At 52.5% G+C, this 25,087-nt stretch overlaps 1 protein-coding gene across 1 annotated transcript; it reads right to left on the bottom strand.

Moving 5' to 3' along the window:
• Nucleotides 1-251: 251 nt before the first annotated feature.
• On the bottom strand, nt 252-12,394 carry Gfi1b (growth factor independent 1B transcriptional repressor). Its single transcript, XM_070014933.1, has 7 exons — nt 12,184-12,394; nt 4,938-5,057; nt 4,341-4,478; nt 3,468-3,739; nt 2,599-2,736; nt 2,166-2,415; nt 252-801 (listed from the first exon to the last, which is right to left on the bottom strand). Exons 2-7 carry the CDS (start codon nt 5,035-5,037, stop codon nt 623-625), a joined length of 1,077 nt encoding a protein of 358 aa, XP_069871034.1. The 5' UTR covers nt 5,038-5,057; nt 12,184-12,394; the 3' UTR covers nt 252-622.
• Between the last annotated feature and the right edge of the window lie 12,693 nt (nt 12,395-25,087).

Raw genomic sequence — 25,087 nt, 5'->3', positions numbered from 1 at the left:
CCTCCTCTGTGCTTGTTTGTGCAGGGCTCCCCATCTAACTCAGTTCCCTGCCCCCTCTCTCTCCGTGCTTGTCCAAGGTCCCCTCTAGCTCTCTCCCCAAAGCTTCCTGCTGGCCTTTGGACCTAGTAGGTGCTTCATAAATGCAAGTCACACACAAACAAATCTGTCTTTATTTTTATTTACAGCAGGCTCTGACAGTAATAACTGCTGCTTTCCCAACCCTGAGACAACCTGAATCTCAGCGGCCAGTGAGCACTGGGGAGAGGGAGGCTGGTTGAAGCACAGGGGTCCCCATCTCCAGCTGGGGAGAGGGAGGGAAGGCAGCTCTGATTGCCTGTGGCAGCCAGACACAGAAGTTAGGACACCTAAAATCAAAGGTGACCAGGCCCCCGTGGAGTAGGCAGGAGAAGGGTTTCTTTGTGAGTCCCAGCTCTGGGCTCTTGACAACTCTGTCCCCCTGGGATGCTCCATCCTAGAGAGACACTGAGCACCCCCGTGGACCACTCTGCCACTAATAGACCGCAGCCACGCCCCTCCCTCGTGGATCCCAAGAAGGACAGCGATTGGGGGTCTGGCAGCTGGAGGCGGGCCTTGGGGGACAGGTGCGGGTGGCGGCCCCGCCTCACTTGAGGCTGTGCTGGCTCTCGCGGTGTCGCCGCAGGTCCACCTTGCGCTGGAAGCCCTTGGCGCACAGCTCACAGCTGAAGGGCTTGAAGCCCGTGTGCTTGCGGCTGTGGGTGATGAGGTTGGAGCTCTGGCTGAAGGCCTTCCCGCACACCTGGCATTTGTGTGGCTTCTCACCTGTGACCAGTGGGCAGCACAGCAGGGTGGGGTCAGGGTGGCAGGACCCCACCCACAGCACCCCCTACAACTTGATTACGTTTGAGCCTCATGACCTACCCAGGTGCACCTTAGAAAATGAGAAAAGAGAGAGAAGCAAAGGTACACTTCTCTCTGGCTTCCAGGCTGGTTGACATATAGATAAGCCACCTCTCCCCTTGTTTTTTGTTTTTGTTTTTTTGTCAGTTGTGGGGCTTGAACTCTGGGCCTGGGCGCTGTCCCTCAGCTCTTCAACTCAAGGCGAGTGCTCTACTGCTTGAGCTACAGCACCACTTCCAGTTTTCTAGTGGTTTATTGGAGATAAGAGTCTCAGGGAAGGCTGGGAAGGTGGCTCAGTGGTAGAGTGCTTGCCTTGCATGCATGAGGCCCTGAGTTCGATTCCTCAGCACCACATAAACAGAAAAAGCCAGAAGTGGCTCTGTAGCTCAAGTAGTAGAGTGCTTGCCTTGAGCTGAAGAGCTGAGAGACAGCGCCTAGGCCCAGAGTTCAGGTCCACGACCGGCTAAAAAAAAAAAAAAAAAAAAAGAGTCTCAGGGACTTTCCTGCCCCGGTTAGTTTTGAACCATAATTCTCAGATCTCAGCCTCCTGAGTAGGTAAGATTATAGGCGTGAGCCACTGGTGCCCAGCTTCTCCCCTTGGTTTATTAATAAGTCCCCATGGCTGGCACAGGACCTGGCTCAAAAGAGGTACCTGGTTAATAGCAGGTGCCACTGAATAACTGTATGAGTGACTGAATAATTGAGTGTGCAGATTACTGTGAATGAGTGAATGAGTGTGAATGAATAAATGTGTGCATGAAGGAATGAGTGAATGAATAAAGGAGCAAGGGAGTACCTGAGTGAAGAAAGTAATGAGTGAATGAATGAATGAGTAGATGAATGAGTGGAGGAGTTGACAACTAGTAAATGAGTGAATGAATGATTGAGTGAGTGGGTAAGGTGATGAGTGAATGAAGGAATAAGTAGATGAGCAAGTGAATGAAGAAGCTGGCGAGGGGATTGATGACTGAGTGAGTGAATGAATGATTGAGTGAGTGGAGTCCTTGTCCCTTGGGGTGCTCCATCTTTCTAGACCGTCAGGACAGGATGCCCGTGCATACTTGTGCACACCCGAGCACACCTATGGACAGCATCATTCATTCATCAGCGGGTGACTGAATGAGCCGCTCACTGCCTTTCCCGTTCTGCCTCCCGGCCGTGCCTCCAGGACTCTGGGTCCCTTCCTGCGCCCTGCACATGTGCCCAGCAGCCTGCAGCCTTCGTCTTTGGGACTCCAGCCCGGTCTAGCCGGAAGGCCGGTGGGCGGCCGGGCCGGGCGCACTCACCGGTGTGGATGTAGGTGTGCTTCTTCATGTCCGACTTCTGGTGGAAGCGCTTCCCGCAGAACTGGCAGGGGTAGGGCCGCGTGTCGGAGTGGATGAGCAGGTGGGTGGACAGGGTGGACGAGCGCTTGAAGGCCTTGCCGCACATCCGGCACTGGAAGCTGCGCTCCTGCCGGAGGAAACGCGGCCCCGGGGGGTCAGGTGCCGGCGGGGGCTCGAGGCTGGGCGCAGGACTGGACCCGGCCGGGGTGCCCTGAGGAAGAGGACGCTGCACTGGGGAGGGGCCAGGGGAACAGGCCCTGGGGTCGCCCCCCCCCCACCTCCCAGCCAGGACTGAGGCTGGGCTCTGACCTTAGACCCTCACGCGGATACTTTTCAAAATAAGCCTCACAAGCGTTGGTGGGTGGACAGCAGAGCGGCCAGCCGGAGCGCTCACCTGGGAGTGGACGTGCGCGTGCTGCTCCAGACTCACGGCGTGGCCAAAGGTTTTGCCGCAGACGTCACAGGCGAAGGGCCGGGTCCCGCTGTGGGAGCGGCGCGCGTGCACTTCCAGCCCGTGTGGGGTGGAGAAAACCTGCGTGGGGGCCACTTGTGAGGCCGCTGCGGCAGGCAGCAGGTCCCCGGCCAGCCCCCCTCCCCCGCCCCAGGCCAGCTCTGCGCACGCGTGCCCCACCGGGGCACTGGCCAGTTCTGCTGCCCATGGCTCACGATTCTTTACTCTCTTTACGACCTGGTTTCCTAGCTATAATATGGGGTCTGGATGGGGGGGGGCTGGGGGACCCCTTCCTTGCCCCACCTAGAGACTGCCAAGTGTTAAGCAACCAGAGTTGGCCAAAGCCTCTGTGTGTGTGTGTGTGTTTGTGCCCATGTGAGCCTTGAACTGAGGGTCTAGGCGTTGCCTCTTAGCTGTTTTGCTCAAGGCTAGCACTCTACCACTTGAGCCACAGCTTCACTTCTGTCTTCTGGGGTTACATTGGAGATGAGAGTCTCACAGACTTTTTTACCCTGTGGGCTTCCAATTGCAGTCCTCAGATCTCAGCCTCCTGAGGAGCTAGGATGACAGGCGTGAGCCCCTGAGCCAGCTCCAGCCTCCTTGCCAAGATGTTGGGCAGGTGACTGTTCTCTCTGAACCTGAGCCCCGCACCCTGCCCCACATGGAGCTCCCAGAGCTCAGGCTGGGCACAGTCAGGGCTTGATTAATGAAGACCAATATTCTGACATTGCAATCCTAAATTCCCCACGGGAACCCCCTGCAGCCGTGGGGGCCTGGAGGGGGTGCAGGGCCGGGTCTGCACAACTTCTTACCTTGTTGCACTTGACACAGTGGTACGCGTCCATGCCCGGGGAGAAGCGGAGGCTGAAGTCCAAGGGGGGCTCCGTGCTGGGCACCAGGGGGCTGCCGTACAGATGGACAGAGTGCTCCAGGAAGGCCGACTGCATGGTGGAGGGGGCTTGCTGGTAGCTGTGGCCATAGGTGGAGGCCAGGGTACCCCAGGAGAAGCTAGGCTTGTAGAAAGGGGGTGACTCTGCATGGGGCGAGTTCCCATCCTGGGGTTGGGACGCTGCGGTGGGCTTCTCTGTGGAGACAAGGACACAAGGCCCAAGAGTCATTCAAAACATAGAACAGAGCCCCTGCCCTCCACTGGCCAGCGACCACCTCAGCAGCCTCTCTTTGAGGGTTTCAGGGAAAGCCCAGTGTTCATTGCTGAGGGGGTGACTATGCCCTCCACTCTCCGAGGCTCGAAGTCCCCCCCATGCTGTCCCCCCCATGACACACCCCTCACGGCCGCTGGCCAGAACGCTCTATCCAGGAGCCAACAACCCGCTCCAGGGCCTCCAAGATGGTCAGGCAAGACACCGGAGCTCACGCCTGCAATCCCAGCTACCCAGGAGCCTGAGATCTGAGAGTCAAGGTTTGAAGCCAGCCAGGCAGCAAAGCCCGTGAGACATCTCCACTTAAACACCAAAAAGCTAGCAATGGAGCTGTGGCTCCGGGGGAGACAGTGCCAGCCTTAAATGGAAAAGGCTAAGGGACAATGTCCAGAAGGCAAGAGCCAGTGGCATCCGGGTGACCCTATCGGTCTTCCCTGACCCCAAGACTGGAAGAGGCCCTGTCCCCACAATCTACTCCCTCTTGACCCCTTGGCACACGCAAGGGGAGGGGCCCCAGCTAGTGACCTGGCGCCGAGGCCATCTTGGTCAAACCCTGGTCCAGCTGCAGCTCCGACTCCAGCTTGACGATGCTCCAGTCCAGGTGCTGGCGGGGGAGCAGGGTGCTGAGGGCGGGGCCGCCGCTGGGGGCCTGGTCCCTGGCCACTGTGGAGAGACAAGACCCTAGTGTGACCAGGGTGTGACCAGGTAGGCTGCAGGGAGCCACAGAGAGCGAGGGCCGTGTCTTCTCGGGAGCGTGTGTGTGTTGTGTGTTGTGTGTGTGTGTGTGTGTGTGTGTGTGTGTGTGTGTGTGTGAGCCTAGGGAGAGCCCCCTCCCCCCCTGCTTCTGGACCCTCCCCCCAGGGTGGGAGGAGGGAGGGAGGCCCAAGGAGCCCAGTCCCCATTGTCTGCCCTCAGATGTTCACACATGCCACAGTACTGGCGCCAATCCCCATGCTGCCAGCCCTCGAGAGGGTGAGAGATGACTGCATCATTCATTCATTCATTCATTCAACCTGTTTGCCTGAGCTGTTGATTCCAGACATGGAAAGGGTGTTTCAGCGGAGAGAGAGAGATGGGCAGGCACAGAGGTGCCCAGCCTCACCAGGCGGTGCCCAGACTTACCAGGGGCAACAGCAGGAGGCCAGACCGGGTCATCCTCGGGCGTGCGGGGCTGGTGGTAGGTGTGAGCCTTCTTGCTCTTCACCAGGAAGGAACGTGGCATCTTCAGTGCTGGCCTCACACCTGCAAGGCAAGAGGACTGGAAATGGCCTTGAGGAACAAAAGACACAAGTCCTTGGGATTTTAGAGCCCCTGCAGAAATTAAACACCTGCTGCACTGGGTTGAATAGTTTTCCTTAAAGGTCACTTGCAATAGGAGTTTAGGTGTATAGCACAAGTAGTAGAGCACCTGCCTAGCAAGCATAAGGCCCTGAGTTCAAACCACAGCACCACAAACAAGAAAGAAAAGAAACAAGTCCCACCTGGAACCTGGGAATGTGACTTTATGGGAAACAGCTTTTTGTTCTTTTCTTTTTAATGTAACCAAGTCAAGATGCGGTGGCATGAACTGAGACGGGGGCTGAAACTCAGCATGGCCAGTGTCCTTGCTAGAAGAGGGAAACGTGGACAGAAGGTCACAGACACCCCAGGGATTACGCCACGTGGCAGCACAGACACCCTTCACCCCATGCAGTCGCTCACGCCTGGAGTCCTGGCTGCTTACGCAGGAAGTTGAGATTCAAAGCCAGGCTGGGCAGAACATGCACCTGAGACTCTTATCTCTCATTAACCACCAAAAGGCTGGAAGTGGAGCTTGGCTCAAGTGGTTTTTCACCTTGAGCAAAAAAGCACTCAGGCCCCGAGTTCAAATCTCAGTACCAGCTCCAACACACTTTTTAAAGGTCTATGAGCCAATGGTGCCGAGGAGGGCGACTGCCATGGGGAGCTGGAGAGGTGTGGGAGGTCTCCTTGCAGCTTCTGCCTGGGGCCAACCATGCTTGCACTTGGTTTCTGGACTTGTAGACCCAAGAACAGGATTTATTTCTGTGGGTTTCACACTGCCCAGTGTGTGAACTGTATTCATTACCCCAGCTACAGAGCCTGTCCTGCTCCCTGGGAGAGGGTGAACTTGGGTCTGGGCAGGGGAGGCGGGGCAGGGGTCTGCACGCAGCCCGCTGCTGGAACCCTGCCTTTGAGCACCAGAGCCATCCAGTGTTAGGGGCTGCAGAAAGACATGGTCTGAGCTTAGGTTTGGATCACAAGGGCACAGGCAAGACTCAGCTCACTGCAATCTGGGGGCAGATCTTAACCTCTCTAGACCCCCCCTCCCTCTCCCCCTCCTTTCCTCCCTCTCTTTCTCTCCCCCTCTCCTTTCTCTCTCTCTCTCTCTCTGGTACTGGGGTACTAGGGCTTGAATTCAGTAACTGAACACTCTCTTAACTCTTTCATTCTTTCTTTCTTTTTTTCTTTCTGTCTTTCTTTCTTTTGCCAGTCCTGGGACTTGCCCAGAGCCTGGGCACTGTCCCTGAGCTTCTTTTGCTCAAGGCTAGCACTCTACCACTTGAGCCACAGCGCCACTTCTGGCTTTTTCTTTTCTTTCCTTTCTTTTTCTTTCTTTCTTCTTTCTTTTTTTAAATTGGTTGTAGGGCTTGAACTCTGGGCCTGGGCACTGTCCCTGCGCTCTTCAGCTCAAGGCAAGCGCTCTACCACTTGAGCCACAATGCCACTTCTGTTTTCTGGTGGTTTATTGGAGATAAAGAGTCTCATGGCCTTTCCTGAAGGGGCTGGCTTTGAACTGCGATCCTCAGATCTCAGCCTCCTAAGTAGCTAGGATTATGGATGTGAGCCACCAGCGCCCACACTTCTGGCTTTTTCTGTTTATGTGGTACTGAGGAATCGAACCCAGGGTTTGATTCATGCATACTAGGCACGCACTCTACCACTAAGCCACATTCCCAGCCCCTCTCTTAGCTTTTTTTTCCCCCCTAGTCTTGAACTCAGAGCCTGGACACTGTCCCTGAACTTCTTTTTGCTCGAGGTTAACACTCTACCCCTTGAGCCACAGCACCACTTCTGGCTTTCTCTGTGTATGTGGTTGGTACTGAGGAATCAAATCCAGGACCTCATGTATGCTAGGCAAGCACTCTACCACTGAGCCACCTTCCCAGCCCCACTCAGCTTTTTGAGCCACAGCTCCACCTCCAGCTTTTTGGTGGTTAGTTGGAGATAAGAGTCTCACGGACTTTCCTCCCCGGGCTGGCTTTGAACTGCGATCCTCAGCCTCCTCAGCTAGGATGACAGGCGTGAGCCACCAGCACCTGGCCCATTTCTTTTTCTATAGGGTCTGATGTCTGGCCCTGCTGTGCTGAGGAGAACATTCTAGTCCCTTAGTACAAGGCAGTCTGACAGAAGGCTTGCAGCCACCTAGAGGGCAGGGGTGGCAGGTGGTGCTGGCAGAGCTGCATTACTGGGCAGTCTAGGGGCTGCTCCAGGATCCAAAGAGGGAAGGGACCTTCTCAGAGGAGTGGAGGGAGGCCTGAGAGGACCCCCCACCCCAGACCTGGCATCTCACTGTGGACGCAGGAAGACCTGAACATCCACCCACTCCCAGATCCAACTCATGGGTGGTCCAGCCTGGCACCACCACTGAACCCCCAAGTGATGGGGCTGGGAGCCAACATGGAGGACCAAACTGGTTCAAGGACCTGCCCAGGTAGAGGGTAGAGTTCCTGGCGGCAGCTGACCAATCCTGCCAATCCTCACACCCTCACACCCCCGCCCCACACTGGAAGCTGTCTGGAAGCAGAGTGCCTTCCAGGGCCCACTGTCCACTACGCTCAGACGTCCTGCCCAGCAGAGGCCAGGGAGGAGGCTCCTGCTGCCTGCCCCTCCCCCCTCTTCCCCCCCCCCCCCCCCCCGCAGCTGCCATGCTAGGCTGCAGTCAGGATAGGACCCAGAAGGCGGGAAAGGATTTCAGCTGCCAGTGAATAACAGCGAGGGGCTGGGTGATAAGGCCTTGGCCCAGAGCTGGATGGGAGGTGAGAGATTAGAAGAAGCAGCTGAGAGCTCAGCCTTGCTTGGGGAGAGAGCACAGGGGATGCCCCTCTCCCCAGGGGGATGCCCTAGAGCCAAGCAGAAGAGAGAGCCCTCCCCCCACCCCCCATTCCCTAGCCTAGAGCCCCACTGAGAGTTTGGACAGCACCTTGTTGGTGTGGAGCCTGCCCCTGCCGTTCGGTCCTTCTCAAGATCTGCTAAGTAAGGGGTCAAAGTTCAATGTCAGGAGCAAGAAAAGCCCTTTGAGTGTCACAGCCGTGGGAGGCTCGGGTGGTGGCATCTGTGCGCCTTGAAGAGGATGGGCCAGGAGTGACAGTGGTCTGCAGGGGTTCAAGGCCTCCTACTCTCCATGTCCAGGAGGAGATGGGAGCCTCGGCCTCTCCGCGGTCCCTCTCAGCTCTCTGAGCAGAGGTTCCTCCCCGGGACGCGGCAGGCAGGGCCTGCAGCCCAACAACTTTATCTTCCTTGGACACGCCCTTCTTCTCCTGCCTCTCCCCTGCAGCCAGGCCCCCTTCTCCTCTCCTCTCTTCCTCTGAACTCATCAGACACTTGGCTTAAGGAAAGACTCTAGAGAGACCAGACCCTAGCTGGAGGGGAGGGGAGCCCTATAAATTAAGGTGGAACTGGGTCCTCCCTGGACCTTGGCTCTGTGACCTGCCCCATCATTTCATGCGAGGAGCTCAGGACTCCCAGGGGGAGCAGGGCAGGGCAGGGCTCTAGTCCCTGCCTCTGCCCTCTTTGACTGTCAGACCATAGCATGGGCATGTCTTCAATGCTGTGTGCCAAGGGCTGTGTAGTGCCCTTCATGGGCTTCTCTCTCTGGAGCTACAGACCACAGAGGGAAACTGGGCAGTGATTACAGTCCCTGGAAGGCATCGTGTTGTTGAGCCACAGCTGGGGAAGTGGGGAGTCTTTCTGGGCTGAACATAGGAGGCCGACAGACAGACAGTGTCATTGCAGGGTTACACTCCCTGTCCCACTCGGTTCTAACTACTGGCCACTGCTCCCAGAGTCACTGGTGGTCCTCACAGAGGCACTGACAGAGCTGTGGAAGACTGGGAGCTGAAGCCGGGCATTGTGGCTCACACCCATAATCCCAGCTACTCAGGAGGCTGAGATCTGAGGATCCCAGTTTGAAGCCAGCCTGGGCAGGAAAGTTTGTGAGACTCTTATTGTGAAGTCAGAAGTCAAGGCGTGGCTGAAGTGGTAGCCCCTTGGCTTTGAAGGAAAAACGCCAAGCCAGAGTGCAAAATCCTAAATTCCAGCCCTGTGAACGGCACATAAACAAAAACAAGGACCAGAAAAAAAAAGACCAGGTTGCAAGGCAGAATACTCAGATTTGTGCAGTGCTCAAGTCTTTCCAGATGCCCCAAGACCTCGTGTCAGGTCTGGAGGGCTGCAGGCAGAGGGCAGGTAAGGAAGAGATTCTGTATTGACCTTCCGCCCTTGGGCCCGCCAGCTCCCCGGGGACCTGGGACCACACCACAGTGGCCGTGGCCTTCATCAGCCATGCTGGGCACGGGGAACAGGGGGCTTCAGTTCCTGTGGTTCCCCTGACGGATGAGGGTGAACCTCATGTCTGCTCTAGGGCTTCTGCGGAGCCCCATCTCTTCTCTCTCTGGTATTCTCTCTCCTAAGTCTCACAAAGTGGCAGGGACCCCATGCCTAGCCCCCCAAGCCCACAGTAGAAGCCACACATGCCCAGTGAACTACTTCCTTTTGGCCCTTGTGAGCTCAATGTAAAGAAGAAAGAGAACAAGAAGGAGAATTAAAAAAAAAAAAAAAAAAAAAAAAAAAAAAAAAAAAAAAAACAGGAACCAATCACCCATAATGGAGTTAATTAACAACCACCAGTTTTGATTCACACGGACCCATGCTGAGCACTAAGGGCAGAGATTGTGAAAGAAACCCCGGATTTCTTCATAAAACAGAGGCGTTGATGATATCGGGGCTCCGGAAGGAAGCCTCATGTTACCATCCATCCACAGGGTCCTGGACTCAGACTCAGAATCTCCACTACTGCCTCGCAGAGGGGCGCAGCCAGCACCTAGGCAGCGTCCTGAACCCCAGCTTCAGGTGGAGGCAAATCAGCCAGAAGGAGAGTCCTCTGGGGATGAGTCCGATTTTGTGACCTTGAGCTTGTGACCCCATGGCCCACCGGGCCTGGGTTTGGTTTTCCTATCTCTCAAGAGACGGTTGGGCTAAGAGATTTCTAAACTTCCCTTTTGCTTTAAAAGCCTGTGTATGATCCGTTGACTGTGCGAAGGACTGAGCCACGGTGATGGGTGATTGGCACCAGTATCCCCTTCTTCGGAACGGGTGGGGATCCCACGGTAGCTACGAGGCACCCTTTGGACTTCCTTTATGTACACAGAGCAGTTCCACACAGGAATCACACTCAGGGGATCCAGGTCATGCCCGCAGAGAACTTAATGTCTGAACTTAGTGGATTATCTTCTGAGAGCAGAGTGTCAGGGAGACATTTGTACACTCACAATCAGAGAGGCTTAATTCACAGAGGGGAAGAAACAACCCAAGGTCTAGCCACAGGCAAACGGAGGAGCAAAATCTCAGACCATTCAAGGGGATACTACTCAGCCTTACAAAAGAAGGAAATCTGACACTTGGGATGTGATGAATGTTGAGAATGTTTCACTAAGCACAATAAGCCAGTCACAGAAGGGCAGATCAAGTGGAATATTTATTGGTGAACCCACGGATTGTGGTCGATTAGACATCACCAGGGGCTGGAGTGGGAACGTAGAGAGGTACTGGTTAACAGGTTCAGAGTTCAAGTGTTACGAGAGTTTTCGTTTTACAGCTCTGGGAAGCATGTTAGCACCTGTCTGTAGTCTCAGCTACTGGGGATTCTGAGGCTGAAAGATCGTTTAAGCGCAAAGAGTTCAAGACCAGCCTGGTGATTATAGCAAAACTGTGGCCTCTGAAAGAGGACAGGGATCTAGGGAGGTGGCTCAGTGTTAGTGTTTGTCTAGGACGTGCAAGGCCCTGCATTCAGCCCCCAGATGTGTGTGTGTGAGTGATCTGTGGCTATCTGGTCCCAGAATTGTCTAGTAGGTAAGACCTTGCACATCGGATCCTGCCCTCCTGGGAGCCAAGGGAACCAGTCTGCCACCTGTGAGAGACTCTAAAGGTGCAGGTTCAAACCTACATCATGCCCAGCTCTCGGACATTTTCCTCCAAGAACTTTCTTTAGGAGAAGCAGCAGCATACTGCTCCCCAAATCTGAGAGTTAGAGGAACTGGGTACTTTCTCATCACAAGAATTGCTTCTAAGGGCTGGGGCATGGCTCAAGTGGTAGAGCGCATACTCAAGTAAGCATGAGGCTCTGAGCTCAAACTCTGGTACCAAAAAAAAACCCAAAAGGATGGAAAGCAAAAAAGAGGGTGGAGGGTGGGGGAGAAAAAGGGGGGGAAGAAGGAAGGAAGGAAAGAAAGAAAGAAAGAAAGAAAGAAAGAAAGAAAGAAAGAAAGAAAGAAAGAAAGAAAGAAAGAAAGGTAAATTGCTTTTGCAAGACCTCTAAGAACAAGCAACCTCACCACATCATGAGATGGGGACATATTTTGTTGCCTGCTAAGAAACCCACTCGTGAGCAGGTGCAGCTCAGTGAGCAGCTGCCAGCCCCACAGCCCGAAGTTGTCCTTTCGTGTGCTCCCCGCGAGGGGATAAAGCTGTGAACTTTCTCTAGGGCAGTGATCCCAGGCACACCCCGCCAGCCGGTGGCCAGTGAGCCCCTCTCTCCAGCCACCTGACACCTGATCGTGGCTTCTCCAGAAACAGATAGACAAGGCGTGAACCCTAATTCCAGGAGAAGAGACTCGAGATCCTGCCTCCCCTAGCCGCCCCGCTGTGCCTGGAGCCTGGGGTCACTGTGTCCTTGCCCCTCAGTGGGCTCCAGAGGGTCCTGGATTCTCAAGGGTCCTGGGAACTTTTGAGACCAAGGGACATTGGGGCTCAACATTTCTTCAGAGAAGACCCACCACCTCAGGTGCCTGGACCCGTGTTGTGGCTTGCATTGGGAGATCTGGGGTGCGGGTGTGACTTTGTGCCTGTGGACGAAGTGTGACCGCTTAAAATGAACTTTTGAAAATTTTCAGGGGAAACACAGGGCGCCTAGATAAAACCCCGTCCTCATTCCAAGGCTTGAAGAAAGACCCATCCAACCCAGAAAAGACCTTCTTCCACCCACCTTATTCTTCCTCTCAGTTCCAAAGGAAAGAGGTGTCTGGCCCAGCCAGGGTCTCAGCCAGATAAGCAAATTTCAAGAGAGGATCAGACACCCCTTTCTCTCACTCACCTGCCGGGCGGAGCTGTGCCCTCCTGACTCCCGGCTTCTGGGGAGGGCTGGCTGCTCTGGGAACCTGGGCACTGTCTCCACTCCGTCAGCTTGGTGATTCTCTGCACAAATAGATACTTCTCCTTTTTTTCTCTGTTGTGTGTGCGTGTGTGTGTTTTCCTCTTCTGTTTCCCTCCCTGATTTTCAATCTGATTATTTGTGTCAAAATCTGGCGGCGAAGCAGGAACCAATGGGGAGCGTGTGCGAGCCGGGGGCCCATTTGCTTATCAAAACCTCCCAGGAGTGAAACCGCTGGCTGTTCATTGCTAACCCTCAGCTCGCAGACAGAACTTTCCCCAGCACAACATCTGGATGGAAAGGAAGGAAAGATCAAGTTAGTAGGTTAAAAAAAAAAAAGTGAAAGCATTTACTTAACAATTCTTGCCTTGGTATAGAGTGTCATAACTTTTAAAATGTGGTTTCCTTTTTCTTTCTTCCTCTCTCATTTGCTCTTTCTTTTCATCTGTCTCCCCCCCCTCCCCCGCTTTCTCCTCTCTCTTCTTCTCCTGCGCCCTCCTTCTTTGTCCCCTCTTCTCTCTCTCCATCTCTTCCTGCTCTTTCCCTTCAGCGTTCTGGCCTTAGGGTCTGGTGGTGTGGGCATCCCATACCGACCCGTCTTTGGATGTCGTCCAGGAAAATGTAAAATGTTTATTTGCAAATAGGCGCTGGGCAAGGTAATCCAGGAACCACTAGAAAACCGTGGCCTGCAGACAGGCTGGAGCAGTGGAGGTATGGGAGTGAGTTTGGGGGCCATGGACCCTGGACCACAGGGAGCCCTTGTCCAGATTGAGCGTGGGGTCCCAGGGCCAGCACGTGCTGCCCTCTGGTGGCAACAGAGGAGACAGTAAGTCCAGTGAGGGGGCCTCAGGGGTCCCCCCAACCCACATGCTTGGCACCCCATGCCCCATCCCCTGGTCCCACATCTCCTTCCTGCTCTGCCCTCCCTCTTTGGAAGACTGATTTATTTCAGGAGGTTTTGCATAAAGGGAGAATGCCACAGAATAGCACTGTTAGCTGATTTGCATGCTTTTCCAGCCAGCACTAGAGAGATTACATGTCCCTCATAAAGAAAACAGACTTGGCGACAGGAAGCCTCGATTTAAACTGGAAGTCCAAGGTTCAAAGTGGAAAGAAGGGTGTTTCAGGTGAGGCCTTTCTGCCCAGCCCTGGAGCCCTCATTGGGGGCTGGGAGAGAAGTTCCAGGAGATGCGTGGGCACGGTGCTGGGGTCCCCACTGGCCACCACAGGCAGGTGGCAGTCAGCCTCGGCCTCAGCCTTTCTTCTTGGCCAGAAGAGATGCAAAGAAACATCCTGAATAGTCTCTGGATGATGCAGAAAATTTTAGTAATATATAAGAACATTTTCCTAAATTTTCCCAACCTGGACAAATCCTTTGTGTTCTTGCTTCATTAGATACACGTCATCAGCAGGACACGCCCTGCTGAGCCTTATTTTATTATTTTATTTTGTTCTGTTTTATTTGCCAGCACTGGGGTTTCAACTCAAAGTTTCATTTGTGGTGTGTGTGTGTGTGTGTGTGTGTGTGTGTGTGTGTGTGTGTGTGTGTGTGTGTGTGTGTGTGTGTGTGTGTGTGTGTGTGTGTGTGTGTGTGTGTGTGTGTGTGTGTGTGTTGGTCCTGGGACTTGAGCTCAAGGCCTGGTGTGTGTGTGTGTGTGTGTGTGTGTGTGTGTGTGTATGTGTGTGTGTGTGTGTGTGTGTGTGTGTGTGTGTGTGTGTGTGTGTTGGTCCTGGGACTTGAGCTCAAGGCCTGGCCACAATCCCTTAGCTTTTTTTGTTCAAGGTTGGCACTCTACCACTTGAGCCACAGCTCCATTTCCAGCCTTTTGGTATTGGAGATCTTACCCTCTTGAGTAGTTAGGATGACAGGCATAAGCCACTGATCCCTAACAGTGCCTTATTCTTGCTCCACTCGCTTGGCTGGTTTCTAATAATTGATTCATGCCAATGCAGCTTTTTGCTACTTAATTGGAGATGGAGTCTTCTGGACTGCCTCTCTTGCCTTCACTCCTCAAACCTGGGCTGGCTGTCATCTGGCTCTTAGCCTTCTGGTATCTGGAATTACAGGTGAAAGGCACAGTACCTGTTCACCCACTCATTAATTCACTGATTCACTTTTCTCTCATTCACTGGGCAGTAGTTCCTCCTGGACACTCTCTTGCACCAAGTCCTCCCCTCTTCCCTCCTCCCTCTCTTACATACTACACATCCACTGAGCACCTGTTGGGACAAGGAGCTGGCAGCGGGGGTGGGGGTGGGCTGTCTTATTCCACTCTTGCTCTATAACTATGTAACAGAGAACAGCTCATTTGTAAACCATGAATGGTTATCACTCACAGTTCTAGAGGTTACAGTCAGAAATCAATGTGCTGGCAGATTTGGTGTCTGGGCAAAGGTCTCTTTTTTCCTCCACTGCTTACTGGGTCATCACATGTTGGGGTGTAAAGGAGGGCTAAGACTGTGTCTTTACAAGGCAGAAGAGACAAGACAGGCCGAGATGCGGGCTCAGTCCCTGTATGAGGGCACTGATTCAACCACCAGAGACCTCACCTCTTCCACTGTTCTTGTACGTCCCAACGTGAACTTTGGAAGGATATCTGTCTTCAAACCACAGCAGGTGGGAGTGGCACTGTGGCTCAAGTGGTAGACAGCGCCCAAGCCCAGAGTTCAAGCCCCACGACCGACCAAAAAAAAAAAAAAAAAAAACAACCATAGCAGGTTTCAAACAAAAACCAGAGAGGGTCAGGCACCAGCAGCCCATGCGTGCAATCCTAGCTACTCAAAAGGCTGAGATCTAAGGATGGTGGGTCAAAGCCAACATGGGAGACCCTTCTCTCCAATGAACAGCAAAAAGCTGGAAATGGAGGTGTGGCCTTGAGTGAAAAATCGAAGGGACAGTGCCGAGGCCCTGAGTTCGTTCTTTTCTACCCTCTCCTTCACGGCCCAGGTCAGCTCTCTACCCATGACAAGTCTCCTAGATTTCCCACGTCCACTGGGTTGTCTGTGACTGGAAGGATCTGGGGCTCTGGGAGCCTTGTCCTGCTCGATGGCTCCTGGGGACCCACTTGCTTCTCAGTGAGGCCAGCAGAACAGGACTGAGGCTCACTCCCAGCCCGCCCCAGCATGATGCAGGTCTTGGTCAAGATGCCAGCCTGCAGGAAGAGGCTCCCAGGGAGCCTTGGGCTGGGCAGGGAGCTGAGGGCAGCGCTGGGGTCTTCCGTGAAGACGGCTTGGATGGATGCTGGGTGGACCAGGGTGCTGTGCTAGGTGGGCGTCAGGGGCCAGGCCCGGCTCCCAGCCCCTGGCACGAGCATTTATTTCAGCCTCCAAATGGCCACAAAATGCAACAGAGGTGACTAGAGCCCCCTCGCCCTGGAACCCTAGGCCCGGGCCTAGTGGTCGTTGCCCTACAGGGGCTTCTGGAGAACAGGGTGGGCGCTGGGTCCGTCTGGGCGTCCTGGGGTCACTGAGAGTGCGCAGACGTGTAGGCCGCAGCAGGCAAGGTGAAGCGTCCGACTCAGCCATCGGGGGTGACCGGCGGAGCCCTTTCCAGGCCCCGGCTCCAGCCAGGGCTCCAGGCACGCGAGGCGTGGGGAGCAGCGTTTGCGCCCAGCACCTACCTGGCTCCTTCTGCCCACAGCGCCACTGCGCAGGCGCTCCGTGTCCTCGCCCTTCCCCCCCAACCCACGACGTGAAGCAATTCTCCACGCGGCCACGCGGTGGCGCTCTCGCTGCCTCATTGTCTTTTCTTTTTTGGTCTGTTGTGGGGCTTGAACTCAGGGCCTGGGCGTTGTCCCTCAGCTCTTCAGCGCAAGGCGAGTGCTCTACCACTTGAGCCACAGCGCCACGTCTGAGCCGGGCGCCGGTGGCTCACACCTGTCATCCTAGCTACTCAGGATGCTGAGGTCTGAGGATCACGGTTCAAAGCCAGCCTGGGCAGGGAAGTCTGTGAGACTCTTATCTCCAGTAAACCACTCAGAAAACCGGAAGTGGTGCAGTGGCTCAAGTGGTAGAAGCACTAACCTTACCCTGAGTTCAAGCCCCATGACCAGCAAAAAAAAAAAAAAGAGCATCTGTATACAGGTTGCTGTTAAATCACAAGAGTACTATTTGATCAGAGGAGAACAATAGAAAACAAAAGAATAGGAACCTCTGTTTCCCCTCATTGGTATTGTTCTGTGTGTGTGCCATCCTGAGGCTTGAACTCAGAGCCTGGGCGCTGTCCCCAAGCTCTTTTTGCTCAAGGCTAGTGTACCACTTGAGCTATATCTCAATAAACTACTTTTTAGTAGTTTATTAGAGATAAGAGTCTCATGGTCTTTCCTGAGCAGGTTTGCTTTGAGCCATGATCCTTAGGTCTCAGATGTGAGCCAACAGTGCCCAACAATGCAGTTTTTTTTTCAGTTTCTCTATACTCTGCATTCATCTCTCCCTTTCTTCCCCCACCACCCGGTATCTGTCTCCTTTTCTCTTCCTCTTTCCTTCTCCATCTCTCCCCCACTTGTATGTGTGTGTAACATCTTTCAATTCAAATTCATCTTTATTGATCTTTGCATAATCACACGGTTAGGAATCTCCCCCATCCTGTGAACTCAGCCCTTTCTTCAGTCCGCCTGCCTCCAGTGGTTCCAGACAGAGCTGGCCAACATCCCGCAGAGACTCTCGGGGTGCATCTACTTCACAAAGCCATTCAAAGGAGCCCGGTAGGAGAGTAGGTAGGATCATTGGGTTCAGGGAGCAGGACACCTGACAGGACTGAGGTCAGGAAGCACAGCATGAGCCACACCACAGAGATCAGAGTTCTAGTCTGGCCGGCCTGCCTTGCTTGCATTGCAAAAGTGGGGCTCGAATAGAATGCTAGTCTTGAGCACAAAAGCTCAGGGATAGCATCCAGGCCTGAGTTGAAGTCTTAGCACTACCTACCACCAGGAAGGAAAGAAAGAGGAGAAGAAGGAGGAGAAGAGGGGGAAGGGGGAGGAGGGGTAAAAAGGAGGAGAAGGAGGAGGAGGAAGAGGAGGGTGGAGGAGGAGGAGAGGAAGAAGAAGAAGAAGAAGAAGAAGAAGAAGAAGAAGAAGAAGAAGAAGAAGAAGAAGAAGAAGAAGAAGAAGAAGAGAAGAGAGAAGAGGAGAAGGAAGGAGGAGGAGAAGAAGAGAAAAAGAAGAGAGAAGAGGAAGAAGGAGGAGAAAAAGAGGAAGAAAGAAGGAAGAGGAGGAGGAAGAGAAAAAGAGGAAGAAAGAAGGAAGAAGAGGAGGAGGAGGAAGAAGAAAAAAAAGAAGGAAGAGGAGAAGGAGGAAAGGAAGAGGAGGACATTGAGGCACAAAAATTATTATCTGGGTTTACCCAGCCATAAGAAACAGCCAAGACTGAGACTCCAGCTTCCTTCAGAATGTCAGTCTGTGTTGTTTTGTTAATGCTGTGGTTGTGTGTGTGTGTGTGTGTTGTGTGTGTGTGTGTGTGCGCACGAGCGCGCGCACCAGTACTGGAGCTTGAATTCAGGGTCTTGAGCTCCCTCACTTGGCTTTTTCTCTACCACTTGAGCCACAGTTCCACTTCTGACTTTTTGCTAGTTAATTGGACATGAGAGTCTCACAGACTGTCCTGCCCAGGTTGGCTTTGAACCACAATCCTCAGATCTCAGCCTCCTGAATAGTTAGGATGACAGGCGTGAGCCACGGGCGCCCAGCTTCATCTCCAATCTTTTTTTTTGGGGGGGGGGTACGGTCGTGGGGCCTGAACTCTGGGCCTGGGCACTGTCCCTCAGCTCTTCAGCTCAAGGCTAGTGCTCCACCACTTGAGCCACAGCGCCACTTCCAGCTTTTTTCTTTTTGCTTATGTGGTGCTGAGGAATCGAACCCAGGACCTCAGGCATACAAGGCAAGCGCTCTACCACTGAGCCACCTTCCTAGCCCCTTCATCTCCAATGTTGATGCCTGATTTTACAAAACCCAAATCTCAGAGGCAATTAACAAGGGAGCAAACATGTAGCTCTCTGCTCAGCTGGGTGGACTGGAAATGGCACCCCATGGAGCAGTCATGCTTGGACCACACCAGCTGACTCCCTGGGGAGGCTTCCAGCCTCAGACTCCCCATGTGTGAAACGGCACTGCCTACTGCTTTCAATGGTTGCTTACAGTAACAAAAAGACATTGTACCGATGCTGAATGCATGAGCTATTATCTCCCAGCAAATATTTAAGAGCGGACTCTAAAATGTTGCACTCACTCTCTCTCTCTCTCTCTCTCTCTCTTTCTCTCTCTCTCTCTCTCTTTCTCTCTCTCTCTCTCTCTCTCTCTCTCTCTCTCTCTCTCTCTCTCTCTCTCTCTCTCTCTCTCTCTCTCATTGGTTGTGGGGCTTGAACTCTGGGCTTGGGCGCTGTCCTTCAGCTCTTTAGCTCAAGGCTAGTGCTCTACCACTTGAGCCACAACACCACTTCCAGTTTTTTGGTGGTTTATGGGAGATAAGAGTCTCACAGACTTTCCTGCCCAGGGCTGGCTTTGAACCGCAATCATCAGGTCTCAGCCTCCTGAGGTCTCAGCCTCCTGAGTAGCTAGGATTACAGGTGTGAGCCACCGGCGCCCGGCTGCCCTTTCTCTCTTGAACTGGACAGTCAAAGGCGAGCTTAGGGGCTAGAGAATGCGGAATCCAACAGAACAGTCGGTGTCAGCCTGAACAAAATTTACATGGCTGGTTGATCATTAATGAAACACTTGATATTTGGTTACAGCTCCATAAACTCCTGGTGACATCTGCCTTTGTGTGTGTGTTCTAGGAACGCCCCAAAATCCAGCTCTAGGTTGGAGAGCTGGAAGAAGGAATTGATGTTTGCCTAGTTCATGGCTAAGCCAGATGGAGGGGCTCAAGGAGCCCTCTGGGGTCCTGGAGAGCATCTTGAGACCTGGAATTATGGGGAATCTGGTCAACAGACCATGTGCAGGAAAGCCAGATACCAACCCCAGGCCCAGGAGGCCCCATGGCCCAGTCCCCCACACCCATCTATTACGATGAGAACCATACATGTGTGTGATGCCTGAATTAGGCCGCACCCTTCCCAGCAGGCCATGAGGGCATACAGCATGTAGCATGTGCATGTGTGGAACACACAGGTGCAGGCCTGTGTGTTCATTAGAGTCTGCCAGTAGGACTCCACCACCACCACCAAGACCCTTGCTTTCCTGCCTCCTTCCCCCCCCCCCCCCCCCGCGTAGATGACAGCGCAGATGCTTGGATGGCTGCAGGAGACCAGAGAAAGAGCTGAAGAGGCCTTTCTTCCTCCACATCTGTGGGTGGAGGGCACAGCCATCGCCAGACCCAGCAACAGCTCCACTACGGAGAAGACTTCCGGGGGATGTGTGCATCTTTGCAAAGGACCATCTGCGAAGATTTTCTCTCTTCCCGGCCATGCCCTGGGGCCTGTCTCAGCTCTGATCCACACAGCTGGGAGGCAGAGGCTGGGGTGGAATCCACACCGCTGGAATTTGCACCCGATTTGCATCTCTTTTGCATATACCCACAGCCTTTCCAGATTTTCTCCAGCCAGGCTTGTCAGAGCCCCCCAAGCCTGTGCTTTGCTCGCCACCTGCAGCTCCTTATTCATGCGTGTTTGGTGGGGGGTGTGGGGGGGTGCAGAGTGTCTCCTCCCCCTCCGGTCACCAGAGGGCGCCTGGGGAGGCTGAGGGGTCTTGGGACCACACTGGGTACGCCCTGGATGGTAGTGTGTAAAGAAGTTCTGCAAAGCCAGGCGCCGGTGCCTCACACCTGTAATCCTAGCTACTCAAGAGGCTGAGATCTGAAGATCATGGTTCAAGGCCAGCCCTGGGCAGGAAAGGCTGTGAAACTCTTATCTCCAATAAACCACCAGAAAACCAGAAGTGGCACTGTGGCTCAAATGGTAGAGCACTAGACTTGAGCTGAAGAGCTAAGGGACAGTGCCCAGGCCCAGAATTCTAGCCTCATGACCGATTCCACCCCCCCCCCCAAAAAAAACCATCTCTACAAGATGAAAGGGAGCAGTTTGAAAAGGATATTCCTAATAAGCTCATTTGGAAGGCATAAAAAAGTCATGGTTTTTGTTTTGTCGGTCAGGGGCTTGAACTCCGGGTCTGGGCGCTGTCCCTCAGCTCTTCAGCTCAAGGTGAGCACTCTACCACTTGAGCCACAGCACCACTTCTGGTTTTCCAGTGGTTTATTGGAGATAAGAGTCTCACAGACTTTCCTGCCTGAGGCTGGCTTTGAACCGTGATCCTCACATCTCAGCCTCCTGAGGAGCTGGGATTATAGGCGTGAGACACCAGTGCCTAGCATGGTTTTTTTTTTTTTTTTTAATTACTAGTCTTGAGGCTTCAACTCAAGGCCTGGGAACTGTCCCTTAGCTTTGACCACTCAAGCCACCACTCCACGTCCAGCTCTTTGGTAGTTAATTGGAGATAAGAGTCTCACAGGCTTTCCTGCCCAGGCTGACTTCAAACCCTGATCCTCAGATCTGTCTTCTGAATAGCTCAGATTACAGGCGCCCTGCAGAAAAGAGTCTTTCAGGAAGTACTCTCAGCTCCAGCAATGCCCAAGGTGCTGAGAGAAGAGATGTGAAGTAGTCCCACACCCTCCTTCACAGCACGAATCATCACAGCCAAGAGACAGGAGCAACCAGTGGCCATTGTGATGATCAAAAAGCAATCTTTAGCATTACCCAGATTTACCTAGGGACACAAGCTAGAAATGTGGATGAATCTTGAAGACATTATGATAAGTTAACTATTCACTTTGTGTGTGTGAGTATGTGTGTGTGTGTGTGTGTGTGTGTGTGTGTGTGTGTGTGTGTGTGTGTGTGTGTGTGTGTGTGTGTGTGTGTGTGTGTGTGCCAGTGCTGGGAGCCTTAGGCTCTTGCTTAGCTTTTGTTTTTTTGTTCCTCAAGGCTGGAGCTCTAGCTCTTAAGCCACACCTCCACCTCCCCTTGCTAGCTAATTGGAGATAAGAGTCTTTCAGATTTGTTTGCCTGGATAGTCTTTGAACTGCAGTGTTCAGATTTCAGGCTCCTGAGTGCTAGGATCACAGGTGTGAGCCACCGGTGCCCAGCTTAAAGACATATTTTATGTCATGTGTGTTTTACCACAATGAATCTAAAAATGCACACCCAGAGACAAAATCTCCTGCGAGACATGTGCCGTCCCAGATTGGAAAGCAGAGGGGAAGGAGGCAAAACTAGGTCTGGGCTCGGAGCATCTTTTCCCCTTGCAGTCTCCCTTGAGTGAGAATTTGAATTTTGATCTTCCGATTCTTTCTCAAGCACAACTGGAGGGGCTCCATGGAACTTTTCCTTTACTACTAGGTCTAAAATTAGAATGATTGGGGAATCCATGGCAGAGTCTGTGGTGTCCCTACGTATGGGCATAGGCCACACATACCGGCCTGCTAGGGATGTGCCCTGGCTGCCACAGCATGAATATTTTCAAACAGAAAATCAAATAAATCATACCTAATGGACATTCCAACACACACACACACACACACGCACAGTGTGTACACAGGTAGCTTTGGTGGTCCTGGGGACTGAACTCAGGGCTTCATGCGTTTACAAGGCTGGTGCTCTACCTCTTGGGCCACACCTCCAGCCCCATTGCACTTTGGTTATTTTCAAGGTAGAGTCTCACTCTGTGCCCAGGTCGGCCTGTCCTGCAGTCCTCCCTCCTTCTGAGCTCTCCTGTGTGGCTGGTGATGACAGCTGCATTGTTGAACCCAGCCCTGTGCTTCCTCCATTGGTCAGTCTTGCGATCCTCTTCTCCCCTTTGATCCCCTGATTTCCATCTTCCAAGTAGCTAGGATTACAGACCTGAGCCACTGCGCTTGGCTCCAGGACCTAACTTTGGTAATGACATTTATCTTGTATGCTTTCTCTCTCGATGTGCATAGAGCAGTATATAGACTCTAAGTTTTCATAAAATATTTTGAAAAGTTACTGCAGATATCCTATTTCACCCACAGTTGAGTACATTTCTCCTGAAAACAAGAGTATTTCTTACATGATCATGTAACTACAGAGAAAAGTACCAGCAACTCCCTGAGCTGTTGAACCTACAATCCACACACATACTTGCAGGGTATTAGGACCAAGACAAATGTCAAGAACTGTTTGAGTTATGCTTCTTTGGTTTCCTTTATAATGGAACAGTGCCCTCTACCGACTGCTTTCAATAATTTTTTTTTGTTTTTGTTTTTTATAGTTTTTTCTTACAAGAAGAGCCCAAGCAGCCGGGTGCTGGTGGTGGCTCACGCCTGCAATCCTAGCTACTCAGGAGGCTGAGATCTGAGGATCATGGTTCAAAGCCAGCCTGGGCAGGAAAGACCATGAGACTCCTATCTCCAATAAACCACTAGAAAACCAGAAGTGGCACTGTAGCTCAAGTGGTAGAGCGCTCGCCTTGAGCTGAAGAGCTAAGGGACAGTGCCCAGGCCCACAGTTCAAGCCCCATGCCTGACAAAAAAAAAAAAAGAAGAGCCCAAGCCCAGGGGAATAAGACCAAACTACTTTACGTGCATGTGCAACCATGGAACAGTGAGCGTTACTAGGACTGGTTTGGAAATGGACAGAGGAAAAAGAGAGCAATTGATGGAGGAGGCGACTCTGATCAAGACACATTGCATATCTAAATGACATGCTAAAAAATGAAATTCTGGCCAAGGACTGGTGGCTTATGCCTGTAATCCTAGCTACTCAGGAAACAGATCTGAAGGTTGTGGTTCAAAGCCAGCTTGGGCTGAAAAGTCACTGTGAGACTCTTATCTCCAGTTATCCACCAGAAAACCAGAAGTGGCGCTGTGGCTCAAAGTGGTAGAGTGCTAGCCTTGAGCAAAAGAGCTCAGGGACAGCCCCCAGGCCCCGAATTCAATCCCCACAACCGAAAAAAAAAATCCCTATCTGAACTTTGGTGGCTCATGCCTATAATCTTAGCTATTCAGAGGGCTGAGAGCTGAGGATCCCAGTTCAAAGCCAATTGGGCAGAAAAATTCATGAGATTCTTATCTCTAACTTGCAAAAAGCTGGAAATGAAGGCATGGCTCAAGTGGTAGAGCACCAGCCTTTGAGTGAAAAAGCCAAGGGAGACATCATGGCCTCCATTTCCCATACCCAGGAAGTCCAGGGCTTGGTTAGATTCAAGTCAGGTGTTTCAGGCTTACATATGACACAGACCTGGGTGTCACTGCCTTAGGAGGAAACCAAGGTTGCTCCACCTTGGTGATGTGGACTTTCATCACTTGGTGTAAGTGGTGATACTCAGTAATCAGGCATAAAGGTGAGTTTAGGAGCAATCTGTGGAACAGGTCTTTGTCTCCAAGCAAGCATCCTGCTCTGCAAAGCTCCCAGTTTTCAGCATCTGCTCTGTGTGTGTGTGTGTGTGTGTGTGTGTGTGTGTGTGTGTGTGTGTGTGTGTGTGTGTGTGTGTGTGTGATGTACTCGAGTTTGGACTCAGCATCTGGGCACTGTCCCTTAACTTTTTCACTCAAGGCACGTACTCTACCACTTGAGTCAGCCTCTGTTTCTGGCTTTGTGGTGGTTAATTGGACACAAAAGCCTCACAGAGGGGCTGGGAAGTTGGCTCAGTGGTAGAGCGCTTGCCTTGCATGCATGAGGCCCTGGGTTCGATTCCTCAGCACCACATAAGAAAGAAAAGCCGGAAGTGGCGCTGTGGCTCAAGTGCTAGAGCGCTAGCCTTGAGCTGAAGAACTGAGGGACAGCGCCCAAGCCCAGAGTTCAGGCCCCACGACTGGCCTCACAGACTTTCCTGCCTGGGTGGCTTTGAACATCCATCCTCAAATCACAGCCTCCTGAGTAGTAAGGCTTAGATGTGAGCCACCAGTAGTTGGCTGCTTCTAATTTTTGACAGAACCAGTTAAACTGGCCATTGCAAAATAGCAATTCTTCTAATTTTATCTTTCTTTCTCCGTTGATCATGTTTATATAAAGGAGACCTTGCTCCCGCGGAATGGTGTGAATGTGGCTTTGTGTGCAGGAAGCTAGGTTCTTTATGTGGCAATGTTGAAGGGTAGTGGAACCTTTAAGAGGCAGGGCTTGGGGGAGGCGGTTAGGTCACTGGGGGCAGCTCATACCCAGTCCCTCCACAAAGCCACCTGCCATGCTATGATGCAGCCTCAGAGGTTCTCACCAGCTGTCGATGCCATGCTCTGTTCCGAAATCTGCACGACCAAGAGCTATAAGCTGTGATTTCATGAGAGCCAGTCTTGTAAGTGTACGCCCATGCACAAGCACAAATGAGAGCTAATGCTGTATGTGTGTGAAGGTACCTGTATCTGCATGAACATTAAGAGGTGGTAATGGCATGCTAATGTAATGATGCATACAGAACGTCCAGCAACGTGAACAAATCCCTCTCTATAGAGCAGGTACCTTTTTGCTCTTCTGCCACAGAACACAGGATCTGTTCCTGAGAACCTGGTCTAATCTTTGCCAATGTGATAGGATAACAATCGTATCTCAGGGCAGTTTTAATTTGTGTTTCCCTTACCAGGAATGAAGCCAAGTCCTTTCATATGGTTAAGGATCATTTACATGTCTTACATTTACATACACTTTCTGTTCTTGTCTTTTGCTGGCTTTCTTCTAGCAAATAATTTCTTGACTGAAATTTTTATGAGTTTTGTGCATATCAGGAAGGCTTGTGGCAGAAGGTGCAAAGGGTTATATCTCAGCCTATTATTTCCTTGCTTTGCTCATTTTCTTTTCTGTTTGCCAGGCAGAAGATGTTTTCTTTTGTTTTGTTTTGAGGTCACCTAGCTTGCTGGTCTTTGTTTCAGACTTTTTAGTCAGCGTGTGTGTGTGTGTGTGTGTGTGTGTGTG

This window comes from Dipodomys merriami, unplaced genomic scaffold, assembly GCF_024711535.1.
Source record: "Dipodomys merriami isolate MVZ:Mamm:240054 unplaced genomic scaffold, mDipMer1.0.p SCAF_11, whole genome shotgun sequence".
NCBI lineage: Eukaryota > Metazoa > Chordata > Mammalia > Rodentia > Heteromyidae > Dipodomys > Dipodomys merriami.
Note: the sequence above shows the minus strand (reverse complement) of the source record. Positions and strands in the feature narration are given on the sequence as shown.